The 21,323-nt window shown below is 34.5% G+C and overlaps 2 protein-coding genes across 2 annotated transcripts in view; one reads left to right on the top strand and one right to left on the bottom strand.

The window, feature by feature from the left end:
* The first annotated feature begins 6,018 nt into the window (after positions 1-6,018).
* On the top strand, positions 6,019-14,755 carry LOC135079826 (cuticle protein 3-like). The gene is made up of 4 exons (XM_063974441.1): positions 6,019-6,125; positions 7,598-7,789; positions 11,525-11,723; positions 14,126-14,755. Exons 1-4 carry the CDS (start codon positions 6,114-6,116, stop codon positions 14,242-14,244), a joined length of 522 nt encoding a protein of 173 aa, XP_063830511.1. The 5' UTR covers positions 6,019-6,113; the 3' UTR covers positions 14,245-14,755.
* Positions 14,756-15,517: 762 nt separating this feature from the next.
* Positions 15,518-21,323, bottom strand: part of LOC135079825 (pupal cuticle protein 27-like) — a 363,223-nt gene continuing 357,417 nt past the window's right edge. The window contains exons 3-5 of the mRNA XM_063974440.1: positions 17,332-17,587; positions 16,111-16,359; positions 15,518-15,664 (exon numbers count right to left, since the gene is read on the bottom strand). Of these exons, the coding sequence (XP_063830510.1) occupies positions 15,564-15,664; positions 16,111-16,359; positions 17,332-17,587 (606 nt within the window). The 3' untranslated portion in view covers positions 15,518-15,563. The remainder of the gene's footprint in view (positions 15,665-16,110; positions 16,360-17,331; positions 17,588-21,323) is intronic.

The following is a 21,323-nucleotide window of genomic DNA, read 5'->3' as shown; positions in this document are numbered from 1 at the left end:
TTGACCTAAAGAAAGGTCATCCTTTGTCGCAAAAAAATGGTGAGACAGGGAGTAAGTGATAAGTGTGGACGAAGATTTATAATATTATTTGACATGAAAGTTAATAAATAAATAAATAAAATAAATAAATATCCTTGGACATTTTACACTGCGCCTCTAGTCCCAAACTAAGCTAAGCTTGTACTATAAACAAACTTAAATACTTTTTTTTTGTAAATATATAAATACATTATTATTATACGAGTACCTACATAGTAACACCTAGACCCGTTACAGAAATTAAAATTCATCATTTCAATTTCTGCCCGGCTTTGAATCGAACCCGGGACCACTCGGAATAGTAGTCCGTTCTGAACCACTACACCAAATGGCCGACAGACGAATATTTATGCTACGATAGACTTTAGATCTTCGTACCCTATCTAATTTTATCCGCTAAACATGGAATGTTACAAATTATGTGTAATTAGTTTAATATTAATGATAATGTCAATGTTTTGATATTAAAGTAATTTCATCAATCAATGAAGACGGATGTTATTTGAAGGTCTTCAAGATTCTTAAATCGTACTTAATTCAGGGTTGATCCAATTTAAAGTATTTACTAAAATAAATTGCAATGATTAGATTTAGGTGTGTAATTTATTTTGTTAGTGTACAAATTACAATTTAATGGGTCTTCTAAATATTTACATAAAAGATTTTTTGTTGTATTATAAAGCATTAACAAATCTCTACTAATATTATAAATGCGAAAGTAACTCTGTCTGTCTGTCTGTCTCGCTTTCACGCCTAAACCATTAAACCGATTTTGATGAAATTTGGCAGGGAGATAGTTTGAGTCCCGGAATAGGACATAGGATAGTTTATATCCCTGTGTTTAAAACAGGGACGCGCGCGATAAAGTTTTTCTGTGACAGACAAAATTCCACGCGGGCGAATCCGCGGGCGGAAAGCTAGTAAATGCATAATGCATTAGTCGTGTAGTTTCGTCAGAGTTGAATGGGACTGCCTGACGTCTGTGGATGACGTACGTCTATGACTACGGGAAAAATATGCGAACATCAGGCTCCCATCTCGTCTCTATGTCCAGTGTTGGGAGTGTAGGCTAAACCGTCCCTCTAAAATCGAAAGATACAGGTCATAACGCGACATTTATGAATGAACTAGCGGCCGCCTGCGACTTCGTACGCGTGGATCCCGTTTTACCTCCTTAGGGTGGAGTTTCGTAAAATTCTTTCTTAGCAGATGCCTACGCCATAACATCTACCTGCATACTCGTCCATTTGGTTCTAGAAAAATAGACAGGTTCGATGGAAACTAAATAACCCAATAATGATGCCCAAAGAGCAGTACCTAATTTTTTGAAGAGTCAAATAGGAGTTAAAAGTTTTTATAGAGTTCTCCCGTCATTCATCTCAATGTTGAAAATAATGTCAAATTAAGGTAAGATTTTGGTCATAGTATTTTATGAGTTAATTAAAACCGAAATGATGAAGGCAGAAACATTGTGTTTCAAAATAAACTTCTGAAAACGATTTTAATTCAAAATGACATTTTATGCAACAAACTGAAAGGGTAGTACTTACTGGTAGGGTAAAAAGATTATGAGATATGTAGAGGCTCCTTAAGAGCAAAATATTTGACGATTTGTAATAACTAATAGTTTATGCAAATAAGGAAATTTTGACTTTGACTTTGAAATGGTCATGGGAAGCAGAAGCTTGTATTTCAAAAGTTCTGAAACGAACTCAATTTTAATTCAAAACGTTCAGAATGTATACAAATAGAATCACTACATTGTATTTAGATAATTTCTTCCACCTAAACAACAAGCGACCTTCAACCAACGCGATGATACGTCTAATGTTAATATTACAAAAGGTCGCATTCTTTTGTCTTTTTTACTTGTAAAGGTTACATTGCGAAGTTCAAGGGACAGGGCTCGAAAAGGTTAGATCTCCAGTAATTACTGGGTTCAGGATACGTCTTAGGTTTGGTGTTGCCAGATATTTGTTGAAATTAACTGAAAGCCAGAAATATTGCAGCTAAAGAAGATTAATTTGTGTTTTGGGAAAAACTTTTGTGCGGCCGCTCGCGACTTTGTACGCGTGGATCCCGTTTTACTCCCTTAGGGGTGGAGTTTCGTAAAATCCTTCCTTAGCGGATGCCTACGTCATAACATCTACCTGCATGCCAAATTTCAGCCCGATCAGTCCAGTGGTTTGGGGTGTGCGTTGATAGATCGCTATGTCAGTCAGTCAGTCTTTGAGTTACAGTTAGATAAGCACGACATGTGCCTAATAAATAAAATAAATAAATAAATAGTGGAAAACAAAAAGATTTCCCGTTTTTAATCCTCACAAAAAGATTAGCTTACATAAAATAATAATCGTTCATTTCGTTTCAGCCAAATGACGTCCACTGCTGGACAAAGGTCTCCCCCAAGGATTTCCATAACGACCGATTTTGCGCTGCCCGCATCCAGGCTTTTCCCTCGACCTTCACACGATCTTCCAAAAGAACAATGCAGTTGTGTAATTAGGAAAACAAAATTAGATAAAAAGATAATTATTAGTTCTTTTGATTTTCGAAGCTTGCATAAATGTAGAGAGGAAATCCGAGCATGGCAACACCCAAAAGAGTGAATGGATGTCGGAGCGAACAACCATATCGATGCATTGTCGCAGTTAATTGTAGTAATAACTTACCAACCGCGGTTTATATTAAAATTAGTTTACGCTTCTATTAATTGTTTATTATGATCACTTACCTAGTTGTCTTTGGTAAGCAGAGTTGATTCATTTTACTTTATGTACTGATTTATTTGGCATCAAAGATTAAAATTAATTAAAAACTCAAAACTCATTAAACTATTTTAGCAAGTAGGCTTTTTAAAAGCACTTTTACACGACACAGTATTAACCATACTACTGCTTCGGAACAATAAATGATCCAGTGCTGAGTATTTCCATACAAACTCTTTGACTAACGCCCGTTTTCACTATCAATCCCTAATTTTTGAGTGACCCCTATGCTAACAAATAATATGAAATTTATTTTCATAGGGGTCACTTAAAAATTAGGGATTGATGGTGAAAATGGGCATAAGTCACACATCTCAAATGAAGTAAAAAGCGAGAGAAGGAAAAGATCTATGGAACCAAATTTTTTTTCATAGGGTCACAATTTCCTTCCTCAATGGTGTAATTAAAATTAGCCTATTACATTGTGTAACAAATGAAACTTACGTAAAAAGCTTCAATACTACACTACTTGTCAGTAACGTTTCACCGTTGCTTCATCATCAGAGCTTAAAGCTCCAGCCTAGACGCAGGCGGTCTTGATTACGTCACAACATCCGGTACAGGTCAAAGGTTCTAGAGATGCACAAAAAATATATTAGACTTACAACAGGTTTCAATGTAGAAAGCGTAATATACCTGCTAAGTATAGTATTTAAATATGTAATTAACTAGCTTTTGCCAGCAGCTTCACCCGCGTGAAATTTAGTTTATTTAGACTTAGATCGTCATGAATAATAACCTATATGTTATTCTAGGTTTTAAAGAATAATACTGTAAAGTTGTGTCAAAATCCGTTCAGTAGTTTTTGCGTGAAAGAGTAACAAACATCCAGACATCCACACAAACTTTCGCATTATTTTATAATATTAGTAAGATTAATTCTTGCTCTAGAGTTTTATGGCTAATTACATTGTTAATTCTGATTGATAGTTAAATAGTGACATGGTAGGTGATAAAAATGTTAAAGCACATGTTTACGTGCTTATTGCAAAATTATTCCTTTTACAACTAAGGATGGATTCGACCAAACAAGAGTAAATATTAATCTCAGAATTAATCGTCAATTATTCGACATTTTGACATATTTCCCATACTGAAGCTGTCAATGTGCCAGTTATACCAGGAGTTATTCTCGGATAAAAGTTTGGTCGAATCGGGCCTAAATATAATTTATTTCGTTTATTTTTTTAAATTTTATTAATAAGAACATAAAATTATTGATCATTCTGTATAACACAATTCAACACATATTTACAAACAAGGAACAAAATTGAGTGAAATTAATAAAAGCCTATTAATGTCCTTCATTTTTTTTTATTTGATGTGAAGGAAAATCTTAGTTTGTTACTGATTCAAAGTTAAAAGTTATTCGACAGTACGTTGGCGAAAGACATTGCCTTTAATTCTGTAACGCGTTGATGTCTTGTCTATACAAGTATAATAATGGAGTTAATTTAGTTTTTTTCTTCTTCTGTTTAGAGGGTTATAACGTAGTTTAATTAAGTTTTAATAGAGAAAAAATATCCGTTAAAAGGGATTTACTTATTAAGGAGTAATCATCATCCCCATCATTTCAGCCACAGGACGTCCACTGCTGAACACAGGGCTCTCCCTATGATTTCCACATCACCCGGTTGGTAGCGGCCTGTATCCAGTGCTTTATGAGGTTTACGAGGTCGTCGGTCAACCTTGCACTAACTAGTAATAGTTTAAACAAAATAAAGAAAAGGATCTCCCCTACTCTTTAAATGTCTTAAGTGGTAACTAGGGGAAAAATATCCCAAGTTGAGATTTCAAACGTCTAACTTAACCCGGTCGACCAGCGTAGGGAATGGAAAAACTCTCGTTCCACTACTGCAACTCCTGTGTAGCCAGGATCTACAGATTGACCGCCAATAAAATGCCAACCAGTGAAGGTCAAGTTTGTCCCGGGGAAAGTTAAACTGTCATTGGACTCGCAACGAAATTAATCTGAAGAAAATAGGAGGAGCTCGAAGTTAAGGTTTAGATTTGACTTCCCTCCAGTGCAAAACGGATGACAGGTGACAAAACAAAGGTTATAGTATCCTTCAAGAAAAGATGTGTAATCTTCATCCTGCAGTGAAAACTATATTTTATTCAAAACATTTGAATTCAGGTTGTGAATCTAATTCTGCAAAATTGATCCCACAAATAAAACGCACATTCACATAAATCAAAAGATTGTGCGCATATTTAATAAGCCCATTAAGATTGATTTTATGCTAATATAAAAAACGTCACTAGTGTCACAATTTAGCATAATCTATATTTTTAAATAATTAAATCAAGTCAACCTTAGACATTAATTACATCCAACAAACTGATGACATTTAGCTGGTTTTATTGCTGTTACTGATTTACTGTTTTTGAACAGTAATGCTTAAGGATGTAGAAATATGACTGTCTAGATTGGTCCTTCGACTGAAATGGCCTAATGCTAATTCATAATGTTACTGCCTTCCCTATTTTATCTCAAACAACTCAATGTTGTTTGGATGATATCACTTTATAGCGATAAGCTTTATTCTTACAGTTTCTGAGTTTTTATAGAGCCTCCATCTATGCATGTATCCCGAAATACGGGTCATTTTTCAGACTTGACTTACTTGACTTAAGGTCCTATGTCCCCTAGATGGGGCAGAGGGCGTCCACAACAGTCCTCCATCTCGGTCGGTAAACTTTCACACTTTTCAGACAATTATCATAAATAGGAGACTGAAACATACTGAAGTTAAAAAGTTTTTTCACCATTTTTTTATCATGTGTATGTCACTTTTAGAAATCGAACCCTTTACAGCAACAGGGTCCCACTCTCTCAGGGTCTCTCTTCCTAGACTACATTACATTTTTCAGTATGATCAATCATACTGAAAAACGTAGTTAACTACGTGTCCATAAATTTTAAAAACTGCTATCCAAGTTTTTAACTTTACCTACATTTTTGAATTTAGTAAAATGAACCAATTTATTTGACAATTGAATCGACTTTAGCTACATGTACAAAAATAGTTAAACTATGTTGATTGTTGAACCCTGCGACATTCACAAATTGACCAACCTAGACTGGTAAAAGGCTGATCCCAGGTCAAAAATTGGCCTAAAAATATCATTCACCTTACGCAAAAAAAGTTCAAGTTTGATTCACATTTATTAAGAAAAGTAGCATCATTATGTAGTAGAATGAGTTTTGTAACTATTGCTATGGCTGGTATATATATAAGAGGGGATCGTCAGTCTGTACATTCGTAGTTTAAACTCCGACCCGACAGAACATATCACATAGCAATGATGAAACTGGTGAGTTCTTATAAGGTTGCATGGTTATTAGATAGGTAGATCGACAAGATTAATATTGGCATTATAAAATCGGATGGGCGTAACGTAATAAATGGGGATCGGTCGCGGTCTTTTTCTAAACTCTAAGGTCACTTGAGCAATTGTTACTAATTTTTTAATTTATTTTTAGCACATTTCCTGGCTTTGACAACTAATTTTATTGTGAAAAATCTTGATCTTCATTATTTAACAGTGTTTTAACAACGAGGAACTAATCAAGTGTTATTGTTCATTAACAATTTTACTTCAACCTCTGTTGTAATAATTAATGAAATTAATCTAGCTTCACTTTCTTCTTCAATTCTCAAATTAACTAACACTTTTTGATTAACTTCGTTAACAATAGTCGCTTGCTTTTTTTAAAACCTAACTATCAATTTAGCAGTCGGCTAAGAGATTGTATGCTCATTAGCATAATTTAAGAACAATAGGCGGTGGGTGCGACAGTGCTTATTTCTCTTTCATCATCCTTTGGGAACTTTTGGTAAATGACGTATTGAAAGAATTCATGTTTTTGTATTTGCATAGAAACTGCTTTATTAATGTTTCCTTATTAGTGAAGTTTTGTGTGTGTGTGTGAAAAGAATTGAATTTGATTTAATTTAATCTGTTGGTACAATTTTTGGGTCAAATCTTTTGATGATCTCATTGTTCAATGAATAATCATCTTATTTGTCATCTTAATGTCTCTATTTTCCTAGTTTATTAACCTTTTTCGTTTGCCTCTAAATATTTTTTATAAATATTTTTTTTTTTTTTGCAATGTTTATTACATCAATGTATCAAATTTCAAAGTCAATAATCGTTTCTTAAATCTGTCGATTCTTTATTAATAGGCAGTTTGCAGATTATATAATGTATAATGAAAAGTATCAATGACATTTGGACACCTAAATACATAATCATTCAAGTATCATTGATCATATTTACTTACATAATAATTGTATTGCCTGCGGCATTGCTTGATACAGTTAGTTTATCGTCGGTATCATTTGTATATTTTGAAGTGACATGTTAATTATGTATGTTTGCCAATTGTTCTTATAAAATTCAATCGTATTTCCTGTCACCTACTGTGCTTAGAAATATTTTCTTTAAATTTTGAAAACTGGAAAATGTCACATGATGACACGGCCCTAGTATGAGAGCATCCTTTACATCTCTACCTTCTTTTAACTATGGTGGACAATAGGCAATAAAGTCAAACATCTGTTTTTGTGTATTCAAAGTGAACAAAATGCATTCTCTTCGATGCATGCACTTCGATTTTCACATACTTAATTACTGTTAAGCAACCCTCTTAATTATTTCTCCAAAGATAACTCTAAACAGTGAGCCTTTAGTTTTCTGCCAGCCCTCTATCATTGTAACCTCTAACACTAAATTCCAGCTCGCCCTCAATCATTTCTTAACCTCTAACGTATTTTTTCCAGCTCCTCATCACCGCTCTCTTCGGCTTCGCCGCCGCCGGCTACGCTGCCTACCCTGAGCAGTCGAGCAGATCTCAAGCCTCCTTCGAGAAGAACGCCAGGATAATTGCCCTGGACTCCGACGTGAAGGAAGACTCCTTCAGATACAACTACGAGACCGAGAACGGGATCAAGGCTGAGGAACAAGGACATGAGGTATGTATTCTTTGTGGTATAGAAAAACAAGGTTATTAAGACCTTAAACAAGACGTAACTTGATACAGTTGTAGTTGTAGAAGTTTGAAGCGACCAGAGCAGAAAAAATACAACCGTCTCATATGTGATTTCCAAAAAAGTCACTCCTGAGAAAAAGATAATTTTTGCTTTCAGTCAATATTTCTAAAGTAAATGAGTCTCATTAAAATTTAAAAACGCCCTATTTTGAACTAGTAACTACTTACACTTGAGTGGGTATTGCACTTGACCTACCCTTTGACCTAAAGAAAAGCTTTTCTAGCTAAAAAATACATTTTTTTTAAATAATAGCCATGAATGTGTGTCTGTACTGTCTGTATACAATGCATTCCAAAAACTTGTATAATAAAAAATAAAACACTAACCCCCTTACTAATAAAACTTACACGCTCGTTGAACAGTGTTTTAAGGTGACGTTTAGTATGGAAATGTAATTTTAAAACAGTGTTCAAAAACTGTGTAACTTTTTATTAGTAAGGGGTTAATAATCTAAGCCCACGTTTTACTTTTATGAACAAAGCCAAGTTATTTCATTTATTTAAAAGAACCCAGCAAAATATTGCTTCATAGATCTGAACTCCGATGCTATCAATTCACGAAGGTGCCGTCATAATGGATGTCTCCATTGGCTGTTCCGATGTTGGCTAACACCTTCCTATATCAAGATTAGGCATCTCCCTACTATCAGTTTTATTTTGTAGTAAAATCACCTCTATTGCAACTGAATAAGAGCCTACAGTGTTAAGATTGACGTGCATACATTAGGCATTTTCTTGGTCACGCGATCGGTGGGAAAATCTATTGTTAGATGATTTCATTCACGATTTATATGTGAATGGAGTGGTTAAAAACTGAAAATATGTCGACAATGATCAAAAAAATAAAATATTAAGTGATTTGAGCAATTAAAAAGCATGCTAAGAATTTAAATGTTACAAAAAGTAGTCAAGTAAAACTAATTGAAGTATTTTCGTGTCCTTTTTATTGTAAAATGGTATGTTACTATCACTGCTAAGAGTCTAAAGCCCTTTAAAGGAAATCCTAGAACTTAGAACAGTGTATCTGATGTAAAGCCTTGGTCACACTACCTGTGACCTTAAAAGTATTTAAACGGAACGAGATTCAAAAGTTTAACATGTATAGCGTAGTGTTTCTACTCGTATTATTTCAAAAACGAGTCCTACATGCCTTAGTCACAAAGCTTTTCGCGATACTGTTTCGTTGAAATAGTAAGACACGGGTCTTAACGCGACGTTTATTATTGAGTTACATTATGTACTTACGGCTTGACGTTTAGGCTGCGATGCTGCATCCGTGGTCACAAGCAGACTGGCTATTTCGTTGCCTGTAGAATGATAGAATAAAATATTTGTAAAATCCCCAAAAACTAAATATATTTAAAATCGGGACTGACCCCAGTGAAGTTATTTACATAATAGAGGAACTTCAAATATAAAGGATCGGAAAACCAGAACATAGGGTTAGTAGGTCAAGTCCCCTAGACTAGAGCGGCCTGTCTAGTGTGTCTCCAGCCTAAATAGCATGTACAATCGCTGGAAAGGGCAGTGACCATCTCAAAAGGTCAAGCTCTTATGCAAAATGTTACCTTGTAATATACGAGACCATCTCTAGCGGGTAGTGTTTTGATCGTATCGACTCGATAAAGAATTTTTTAATTTAAACGTTGACCAGTTGATTTTTGAAACTGAAATGTTGTTTTGTGAGGTTAAGGGTCCTCATGCTGCAACTATGACTAGTGCAGGATTTTGTAAGTTCAGAGTACTACGAAAAGCTCTTTAGTTATTTAGTTTCTTTTTTGTACTTTCGATAATGTCTTCAAAACATTGGGTATAAAAAGTCTTGTTAAGTTCATGTAACTTCTCTGACAAAACTCAATCGGTATATTTACAGAATACAGAAAACATAGAACTTTTCCAGCTTTTATTTCCTTACAAACTCCCAAATAATATTTAAATCAACCATAGCTGATTGATCCCATTGTTCTTGAGTTTTGAAATTAGCAAAAAATGCTAATTTCATGCTTCTGTATCTAGATTTATGCATAGTTAAATTATTATAGTAAAAATAATAATCGATACTAGTTTAACCGTGAATGTCACCACACATCACTAAATTGACTTTTTGCTCGATTGACCTAGAAATACGATAAAGTATGTGTCACAACTGTGTTGATATTTTGTGGTCTATGAATTACTTATGAATTTGAATGTCATTATTGGTGAAGAAAACTTATTATCATAATATCATCTTAATCCGATTATAATGAAGATTTATACTTCAAACAAAGTTATTTTTTTGAAGAAAAAACTAACTAACTAAAAATAGGACTCTGTCTGTTGACTTGCCTCGCTAAAACCACTGCTAAAACGATGCTTGCTTAAGTAAAGCAGCAAATAGAACGCACAGCGTTGAATTAAGCTCTGTGATTGCTTCGTGTGTCACCCTGTGTGTCCATGCGCACTGTGAGACCTCGTAGTAATGTTTGTGAATACGAGCATTAGATGCAACATTGAACTGAACTCACATCATAAGCCATAGCATAGTTTTCATCCCAGTTTTTAAAAGAAAGACGCGCGCAATCGTCTGTGAGAGTCAAAACTCACGCGGGCGAAACCGTGGACAAGGGTTAGTTAAAATATAATTTATATGCCATTGTTAGCTTTGTATAACATCACATAACAATGCAACTGGAGTTTTGTCTTTGTAATTAAGCTCTCAGTCTAACAAAATTAGCTTTAGCGTTATGTAATTGATTGTGTAAAGATGATCAAGCCAGCTCTAGGCAGATGGGAAAGTCATTGTTACAGTAACTGGTGACCATAAAGAAATATTTTTAATTATTAACATGTAATATTTTTAAAGACAAGGAAGAGCTTTTACTGTGATTTCTAAGAAAATAGAAAATCTAAAAGTTAACATGAGTACATATTTGTATCCCACCGCCGCTCGACTATTGTGGTGAGCCCACTCGTAACACAAGCTTATTTAGCTTACCACGAGGGGCTAATGGGACTATTAGTAATTTGGGCAATACAAATTGGTAATAATCTTTTTAAAAAAAAAAAAAAAAAAAAAAAAAAAAAAAAAAAAAAAAAAAAATATTAGTATGTTTTGAAATATGCTACATTATTATGCTCATTAAATTGAGTGAACTCAATTGACTCAAGTCAGGTGTTTCATATTTGATGGTGTTACTACAGACGGACAAAAAGCTACTTATGTGAAATATAGTTTTTACTATGACCAATCCACGGTAGCTTGAAACTTGGCCATGATGATTATGAACTTTACATTAACGATTTTGACATTACGTTTAAATAAGCTATTGTGATGTTATGTCAGTTGCACCACTGTTACAACATTTTTTTTTATTATTAGAAACAGGAATTTTGTCAAATAATCGACTTATAACTTTTATCTTGTCTTATACTTGCTCTCTGAAAACGTGTGGAGTGATAAGAAGAACCAAGATAAAGATAAATAAACGGGACTATTCCCACCTCTCGTTCCAACTGCTGCTGCAACTCCTGTGTTGACCGTCAAAAAAAACCCAACCAATGAAGCTCAAATTTGTCCCGGGGATATAGACATGCAGCCATAGTTTATTTATAATAAATCTTTCAATGGATTTTCAAACAGTTCAACATTTTGAAATGCCCATTTTCCACCTTCCAGGCTGACGGTATCGAGGCTCAGGGTGGCTTCCAATACACCGGCGACGACGGCCAGGTCTACTCTATCAGCTACGCAGCCGGCCAGGGTGGCTTCCAGCCCCAGGGTGCTCACCTCCCCACCGCCCCCCCAGTACCCGAGGAGATCCTGAAAGCGCTGGAACAGAACGCCCGTGATGAGGCCGCTGGCATCGTCGATGATGGTGAGTGATGATGAATTAAGTTAAAAGTCTTACAAAAGGGACTTCTGAATTTTACAAAGATCGTTCGTCTCTACCAATAATGTACATGGCTAAGGATGGATTCGACCATCCAAGAGTAAATCGTCAGTTATTCAACATTTTGACATATTTCCCATACTGAAACTGTCAATGTGCCAGTTATACCAGGAGTTATTCTCGGATAAAAGTTTGGTCGAATCGGGCCTTAGTCTAAGATGGAAGGGACTTCTGAACTCCACGAAGATGGATCGTTTCTACCAAAAGATTTGCATTGTTGAACTCATTATTATTATGCACCCTACCATTAAATTATTAGTATTTTGTACCTTCACTCCACTCAATTTATCATCCTTTTTGGTGATTTATCGTTAGATATTTACCTATTATAATAATATTTATTATAATGTTTTGTAGATACATTTAGTTATTTATTCGGTATAGTTTTCATGGAAATGTAAAACTAAATACATTCAGTTTTCCTATTGTGAATCACTAAAGAGTAATTTTGCTTTTTTGTTATTACCTATTTTTTATTTCATAAAAAATATCTTCATAACTTGTTAAAAAATTGTGCTAATGCAACATTACACAAAACAGTTTTCATAACATTCAATTGTTTCCAAAGAACAAACAAAATATCATCAGTCATCTAAAACAGCGAGAATATTCTCGAAATGTCCAATCCCACGCTAGAAAGGCTCCATCCATTACAATCTTGTTTCAAAATCCTGATAAATTGCAGCCCACACCTTTAGCGGTAAAACTTGCAAACACTAACAAATTGAGCCTCGAATTGCTGTGATCTAGTGTGGCGAAGGAAGCATAAAATTTAACGATAGGTTAAAGTCAGTATTTTCAGCCATACTAAAATATTTTGATTCGCTTTGCCAAACACGCAAAGTTTCATTTAATTATGGATAAAAAGTTAAATAACTTTTTTCTCAGTTCACAAATAAAACATACCAATTTTGATATTGTTTTTCAGTAATGAAAGTATTCAATTTTTTTTATTATACTAACTTACAGTACAGTATTTTGCAATTCCATTTTCACAAAGTATTATGCTAAAACCAATAATTATTATGTTTGCTTACGTGACTGAGCAATACTTAGTTAATTAATTAGGTACATCTTGACAGTGTAATTAACTTACAATGTTTCCGCAAGCTCTAGGAAATTATGCAAAAGCTTAATGAAGTAAACTCTATCTTTACTATACATAATATGCTAATTTAATATACTGCAGATGTCAATTCACATAGTAAATAATGCATATTGCAATGCTTGAATAAGTGTAAATTTTCAATGGAGTGAAAAAGTCTTGAGATCAATTCCACCTGAGGCTATTTTCCAGATTTGCAGAAATAACTTTTACTAACTCTGTAATTAACTGATGTAGGATACCTGATAGAATCATTTCATAATTCTGGTCAAGTATTCAATTTATTGCTGACTTTATAGTTAATCTGTTCGCTTAGGTAACTTATGACCTATCTACCCTTCTAATATCAATTACCAACAGAAATATCGTAAAAGTTCAAATTTATAGTATGCAAAGCTAGCCGCAGACATTATTGCGTTGACCTTTCGCTCTAAATATAGCACTTAAGACATATACAGTATGTTTGCTTTTGCCACGCCCATGGTAAGACCGTAAGATCTATCATCCATGAAACCATTTTGCGTGTTTTGCAAGTTCTTGGAAACCTACGTTCTAATTTTAGTGCGATCTCTACAATCTTGCTACAACTAACTTTAAGGTTGATATTTGCTTGCTCAGTTGATGAAATAACTTGGAAAAACATAATGTAGTGTTTTGAGAACAAAACGTAGTGATTACAGTGTTGTCCGACAATTGTTTGTAGGTGAAGGGAAGGTTCACAGGATGGGAGGTCATATGAAGTTTTACACTATTAAAAATAGATTAGAGCGTTTATACGCCTTGATTTCAATTTTACGCATCATTATTTCAATTTTGATTTTAAAGTCATGGGCGCTCACTTATTTATTTTAATTTGGCAAGCTTTTGTTCACATCTGTGCCCATTGTCACTTAATTACTTACAATTAACTCAATCGTGTTATAAATTATTGTATTTAGTTATTCTGATGTTGTTATACAGAAGTAAAGTTTCACTTCAGTTTCATCAAAATCCGTCCAATAGTTTTTGCAGGAAAGAGTGATCCATCATTTCTCACAAACGTAATTTACATTATTAGTAGAACAGTAGGTATCGAATTAGTTGTAGGTTGTAGTCTCTCGTACTTATTTAAATTACGTCGGTTACAATATGATAATTTAATGTATGTTACAGTTAAACCCAGTTTTCTCTACTTAAAACTAGTTTTTCCTAACATCTGACTAAATTCTATCATCAATTCCAGGTACCTATAACCCCGGCAAATACGGCGACGCCAGCGCCTCTGCCGGTTTCGCTCAGCAACCATATGCGCGCGCGCAAGCCTCCGCGTCCGCCGGCTTCAGACAGAACTACAAATACTAATTTAGTTTAACTAAACGTAAGACAAACGATCGATTGCACTGAAGAACTGAGTAAACATTTCTATTTTTCTTTTGTAAGAAATGGATAATGAAAAAAAATATGGAAAATGTGTTAGAAACTTCCAATCAAGCTTACAAGGTTTGCCATAGGTGATAAAGTTGTAATTAAGTAATTGTTAAGAAGGAAGAAACTCCTTTGTGAGCTATTGGATAGCTTGTAGGACTTTTTTCAACAATTTGAGTTTTCTAGTTATCCATTTTTTGCATTCACCATTTTTGTCTTATTTTTCTGTTTGTTGACATCTTTTACTTATAATGTACCTGAACTATGTACTACTATTGAATTGACTCAATACAGAATAGTGTATCAATTCAATAGTATAATAATACTCAATGTGTACGGATGTTTTGTTTGTATCGATCATTTGCTATAGTCATAATGGTCCAGTGAGATGATGAGGAGCACGAGTATTTATTCTATGAATAAACAAAGGAATTATCTTTTTATAAAATGCAGTTGTTTTTGTTTACTCAAATTTCAACCCATTTACTGAGCATTTATTGGTCATTAATCTAATAATTTGAGCTATGTTAAAAGCTTTCGATTCTAATACTGCTTCGATCTTAAAAAGAAGCTCTTTCAATTCTTTCAAAAGTTCACTGAAAATTTGAGCTTATCAGAAACACACAAGACACTATCTTAATAATCAACAATCTTAGGACATAATTTATCTACTGGTATGTACAAGATAACATAATTCAAGTATATAGCTAAGTTGAAACTTGTCCAGCTTGAAGCTTTATTTGTAAGATTCAGAAAAATGTTAAAAGTCAAAATTGAAGCTGTGATCTTCTTTATTTTTTTCAGTTCATAATATAGGTACTATTTACAAATACAACTTATTAAATATCTACATATATAAATAAAAATACATAGTCACAAATATAAAGTCGTTGGCAGCATTCGGTCTGTTTTATAAATTACCTTACCATTTATTTGGATTAGAATTTGGACAATCAAACAGTCAAGTAAATTATAAAACATTTACAACTTAATATTTAGATAAAACAAGGATTTGATGAGTTTCAAAGAATGGAACGAAATTCATCTTAGAAACTCCAAGAAAAAAATAGTTTTTATTTGAAAATCAAAAACTTAGCAAATAAGTCGCTGTTGCTTGTATTCAGAATTAACATTAGGTGAGATGATGTTATAGTCATGATCAACCAACAAGTGATATGATGATGAGCACAAGTAAAGAGTAAATAAATAAGTATTCTTTCCATCAATACTCCTTGTTTTATCTACACTTAATATTTTTAGTACCGATATCCTGAGCCGGAGTTGAAGCTGCCTTGGTGGTTAGCAGAGCCGAAACCGTTACCATTGCCTTTGCCGTTGGAGTCAGGGCGGTATTTGCCTGTAAAAATCATTGTCATCATTATTAAGAAATACATTGACAGTGTACTACTGGACGCGAGCCTGCCTACACTGTGGAAACACGGAATCCCTTAATATAAAAAGTTAACCCGGGAAAAACACTAATTTAAAATGTCAATTCCTTCCTTAATGTCAATCATTTAAAGAGAGTTCAACCAGAGTGTAACTTTTTGTAATAAGGGGGAATAAGGCTGGGTTGCATCTTACTTTAACAAACATCAAATATCTATCAAACTCCATACAAAAACACCGGTTATCGTTACGGTCAAATTTAGTCGGTGCAACTCAGCCTAAGTCTTGCACTTTCGTCCAGCCTTTAACAAAATGTAATGTGACTATCGTTGAAACATCTTGTTAGTCATACAAATGACAATTTAAGGCTTAGGTGCAAGTACAATGTAAAACTATTGAAAACTAAGCACATACCATCATCAAAGATGCCCGCAGCTTCATCCTTTGCATTCTGCGCCAACGCTTCAAGAATCGCCTGTGGAGTGGGAGGAGCCACCGGGATATGGTCACCCTGGGGCCTGAAGCCTCCTTCTCCTGCAGTGAAGACGATGGTGTAGGTATTGCCATCGTCTCCTTTGTACGAGAAACCACCCTGAGTCTGGGAGGCGTCTCCGCCTTCCTCTGCTCTGATGCCGTTGGAGGTTTCGTAGCTGTAGTGGAAGCCTGAAAGAATAAATAGTATTTTTAAGTGTTAAAAACCCTACCATTTAATGAAAATGTGAGTTAAACAAAGAGTGAAAGAATAGAAAGAATTTTATGTAAAAGAAGGTAAAATATGACCGTAGATAGTATAGTAAATGTGATTACGTGGTAACAATGTTTTTCCCTAGTTTCTGTTGGGATTATTTAATAGAATAATAGAATAATAATTTATTATATACTCCTGTTTACAATAATCTCTTAATCTAAGTACATAATGGAACTTGAACAACATTATTACAAAGAGGTTAGCGTTGACAGCTGTACTAGTATACACTGTGTCACAGCTGCCAGCGTCTTCCACCCTAGGTTTATAACTATTTCAGATGTTGTTACATAAGATAATTATAATTTTGAAGTTAAAGTTGAATTAATTATAAAGGCCTATTACATGAACATAAAAACAAGCAAAAGCGAACTTTGAGTGAATAAGTGTGTGTGTGTGTTTGTGTGTGTGTGTGTGTGTGTGTGTGTTTGTGTGTGTGTGTGTGTGTGTGTGTGTGTGTGTGTGTGTGTGTGTGAGGAGTATAGATCAACATCATTTATCATTGGTAAGCATAACTTTCTCCGTCTCCGAGTAGCTTAGACTTAAAAGCCAAGAGCAAAGTTTTTGTTTGCAGTTGTATGTGGTCAGAGGGTAAATGTTGGTAAGTTTATTAGCCTTATTGTATAAATGACCTCCACAGACATAAAATTGCTGTCTTGCAAATGAAGTTTTGTGGGGTATGGAGGGGCACAATTTGTGTTTCTCTCGTATTATTATTCCTATAATGTTACAGGTTATGAAACTTATACATCTTTAGAAGGGATAGAAGATCCAGTGTCTTTGGAACTACCTTCTCTCTCTGTCTACATATCTCTCTGATGCTTTCATGGGCAGTCTGTTTATTGGGCAGTTGACTACGCTTCCAGAGCATGAACAAATTGCAAGCTTACCATTGTCATTAATCTCTTGATCCTGTTTCAAGATGGCAGCATTTTTCTCAGCAGCCTGCTGCGGTCTTGTGTTCCCGTTACCACCCCCGAACCCCCCATTTCCTCCCCCAAACCCGCCATTCCCCCCTCCGAATCCGCCATTCCCCCCATTTCCAGGGTAACCTCCCTGTCCTTGCCCCCCTTGGGAACTAGGGAGGTAAGAAGGTGAAGGCAGCTGGGCTGCTGTGGCTACTGCGATGATGGTGGTGAAGTAGATCTGAAAGATAGAACATAATGGTTGAGAAATATTGGTTTCTTATGTTATGACGTAGCACAGTGGGTTTCTGTAGGATGATAAATTTTGGGTAATTAAATCTAAATATACGAGTATATGTCAACGTGAAATTGTGAACTCTGTCAGTTTATAATATAACGCGTTAGATTGTAAACTAACAGTGGGTTAGGTTAGGTTAGATTGTAATTTAACTACGTCAGATAATCTGACAGAATTCACAATTTTACGGTGACATATACAGGGTGTTTCTTGTAAGGTGTCAAGCCGAAGGCAGGTGATAGGTGAGGACTAGACCTATCGATTTCACCCCCATGTATGTTTTACGATTTTTCGTAGTTTAGAAGTTATCGTTAATTTTGTGATTTTTTCAAATTTCATGACCTAGTGGCTTAATTTTTTTTTATCTTTTTTTTGGGTTGACTTTTCTCAGATTTCTTTTTTTTTACAGATTCCCTATTAGTTGCAGATATTTGAAAAAAATAATCACCTTCCTATCTTTGACGCAAGATACAAAATTTTTGCTAGCAACATAAAAAATATGCTTTTAGCTGAACATTCTAAAATTTTCAACTGAAATGTATGAGAAAAAAAAAAGAATTTCCATAGGTCCAAAATAATTTTAAAAACTGCGCAGTTTTCTAAACTTTCATAATAACACAAAAAAACATGTACTTAATAGGCCATTATTTTCTGTAATCGCTCTACTAAAGTAGTAAGTCGGAGATTCCGTTGCATGTTTTTGACTTTCTTAGGACTAACTAATGTTTGCAATCCACTAAGTGTACGTTACGTAGAACACGTTTAGAGACAATAACTGAACAGAACATTTTTTATCCACAACGAGGAAGCTCTTGCCCTTCATCTGACCTGATGGAAAGTTGGAAACTGCTGGATGATCAGCGAGCTTCACCCGGAATTCTAAACCACAGAGGAATTGGCTGTCCTAAATAGGTAGTCTTACCACTAGACCACAGTGGTGATTGTTACTTTACGATTAAATTTGATATACCTACCTGTTAGTGTGTGTGTGTGTGTGTGTGTGTGTGTGTGTGTGTGTGTGTGTGTGTGTGTGTGTGTGTGTGTGTGTGTGTGTGTGTGTGTGTGTGTGTGTGTGTGTGTCTGTGTGTCTGAGAGAGAGAGAGAGAGAGCAAAAAAGGGTGTAATGATTTAATTTAAAGTAAATGTTCAAAATGTCCGTCGCTAACCTGAATGCACATTCGACAACGACGCAAAACAATTATTCGTAAATTTACAAAAGCTTCTTGCATTCTAATGTGGTAAATCATCAAAATTTTCATATTCCGTTTTGTATACCACATGAAGAGCAAGAGCTTCCACGTTGTGGATAAAAAAAAATCTTTTCAGTTACTGTCTCTAAATGTGTTCTACATAACGTAAACTTAGGGGATTGCAAATATTACTTTGTCCTAAGAAAGTCAAAAACATGTAACGGAATCTCCGACTTACCACTTTAGTGGAGTGATTACAGAAAATAATGGCCTATTAAGTACATGTTTTTTTGTGTTATTATGAAAGTTTAGAAAACTGCGCAGTTTTTAAAATTATTTTGGATCTATGGAAATTCTTTTTTTTTCTCATACATTTCAGTTGAAAATTTTAGAATGTACTGCTAAAAGCATATTTTTTATGTTGCTAGCAAAAATTTTGTATCTAGCATCAAAGATAGGAAGGTGATTATTTTTTTCAAATATCTGCAACTAATAGGGAATCTGTCAAAAAAAAGAAATCTGAGAAAAGTCAACCCAAAAAAAAGATAAAAAAAAATTAAGCCACTAGGTCCTGAAATTTGAAAAAATCACAAAATTAACGATAACTTCTAAACTACGAAAAATCGTAGAACATACATGGGGGTAAAATCGATAGGTCTAGTCCTCACCTATCACCTGCCTTCGGCTTGACACCTTACAAGAAACACCCTGTATAACTCAAAGGTGACTGACTGACTGACATAGTGATCTATCAATGCACAGCCCAAACCACTAGACGGATCGGGCTGAGATTTGGCATGCAGGTAGATATTATGACGTATGCATCCGCTAAGAAAGGATTTTACGAAACTCCACTCCTAAGGGGGTAAAACGGGATCCACGCGTACGAAGTCGCGGGCGGCCACTAGTATGTGATAAGATTAATAATGTACACTCGACAGCACATCAGGTTACCCTTTTTTGTTGCAAACTCGCCCCTATTCCAACTGCACAGTGGTTACGTTGACGTGCCGTCGTCTGTACTTATCACTGGATTAAAATAATCTTATTGGTTCAAAAATTAAATGCAAAATTATCTCAGTATACAGAGTGACCAGACAGTTGACGTTCAAAGCTTTCTTTATATTATCAAGGTGTATCCAAATCACCCCCATGTCTGTTCTAAGATTTTGCTTAGTGTAGGAGATAGTGGAGGAGAAGAACTTAATTTTGTGATTAGTCTAGTATCTCATAGGTACACAAATATCTACTCAAAAGTCCAAAAACTTAAGTGATTGTAGGTTTTTAGGTCACTTTAACTGTTCTTCTTATAACAAGGCGAATACCTGACCCAGTTCGTCTAAGTGCTCCAATGCCAAGGGCAATGTCATCACTAAACCTTGCTCGAAGCTTTTCAAGTTTGCTTGGAGTGAAAGTTATGAACTAAAGCTGGCTGTACCTGCTAGAAAAGTATCCGCAAACAATCTGGTTTTAGTTTGTTGCGGGTATGTTTTACGTAGGAACATGCTTTTGCGATAGTCTGGCACTAAGTAAGTCTAAAAAAGGGTAATCTCCAGTGGTTTAAAACCACTTCATTTCAATGTAATGATTATTGGCTTTTAGTTTTTGACGAATTCGTTTGCCATGTATTCTGAATGCTTACAAATATACAGTGTGAGTCACGTTAAAGTGTACATATGAAAACAGATGAAACTAGACCTATTTTTATCGACAAAAAAGAGGTCAAATTTTTTTTGAGATTTTTTTTTAATTTTTATAGAATTTTTTTTCTTCCAATTACTTATTGCAAAGAAAACGTAATAACTTTTAAACTAAGCGATATATCCTGATAAAATAAAAACAGTAATAATGCTAAATAACAGGCGATACTAAAAAAATACATAAAATACACAAAAAATGCCAACAAATAATAAAAAATTATACTTTTTGAAAAAAATCTGCTTTTAAATTCGTGTTTTTTTGGTTATTTGATAAATTTCTCCAAAAAATGCCCCTATAACAGGTGGTTTTTATTACTTTGTATTATTCTCTATCGTATTACCTTCGTAAAATCAAAAATCGCATGTCTCTATCCCTATCACAACATTTGCTATGATCGTTTGAACAAAGGCCTGCCACAACATTATTCTCCGCTACAGGTAGAGACAATTTTAATTTTAACTAAAATGCTTATTTTACTTTGAAATCTTTTGTTTTTATTTGAAATCTAACTTTTCTTTATCAAAATTACAAATCTAGAGCCATTTTCAGCTTCGTTGTTAACGAAGCGTTGAATGGCGCGCCCGGAGAAGCTTAGTTCAAACGATCATAGCAAATGTTGTGATAGGGATAGAGACATGAGATTTTTGGTTTTACGAAGGTAATACGATAGATTATAATACAAAGTAATAAAAACCACCTGTTATAGGGGCATTTTTTGGAGAAATTTATCAAATAACCAAAAAAAACACGAATTTAAAAGCAGATTTTTTTCAAAAAGTATATTTTTT

This window comes from Ostrinia nubilalis, chromosome 17 (genome assembly GCF_963855985.1).
Source record: "Ostrinia nubilalis chromosome 17, ilOstNubi1.1, whole genome shotgun sequence".
NCBI lineage: Eukaryota > Metazoa > Arthropoda > Insecta > Lepidoptera > Crambidae > Ostrinia > Ostrinia nubilalis.
Note: the sequence above shows the minus strand (reverse complement) of the source record. Positions and strands in the feature narration are given on the sequence as shown.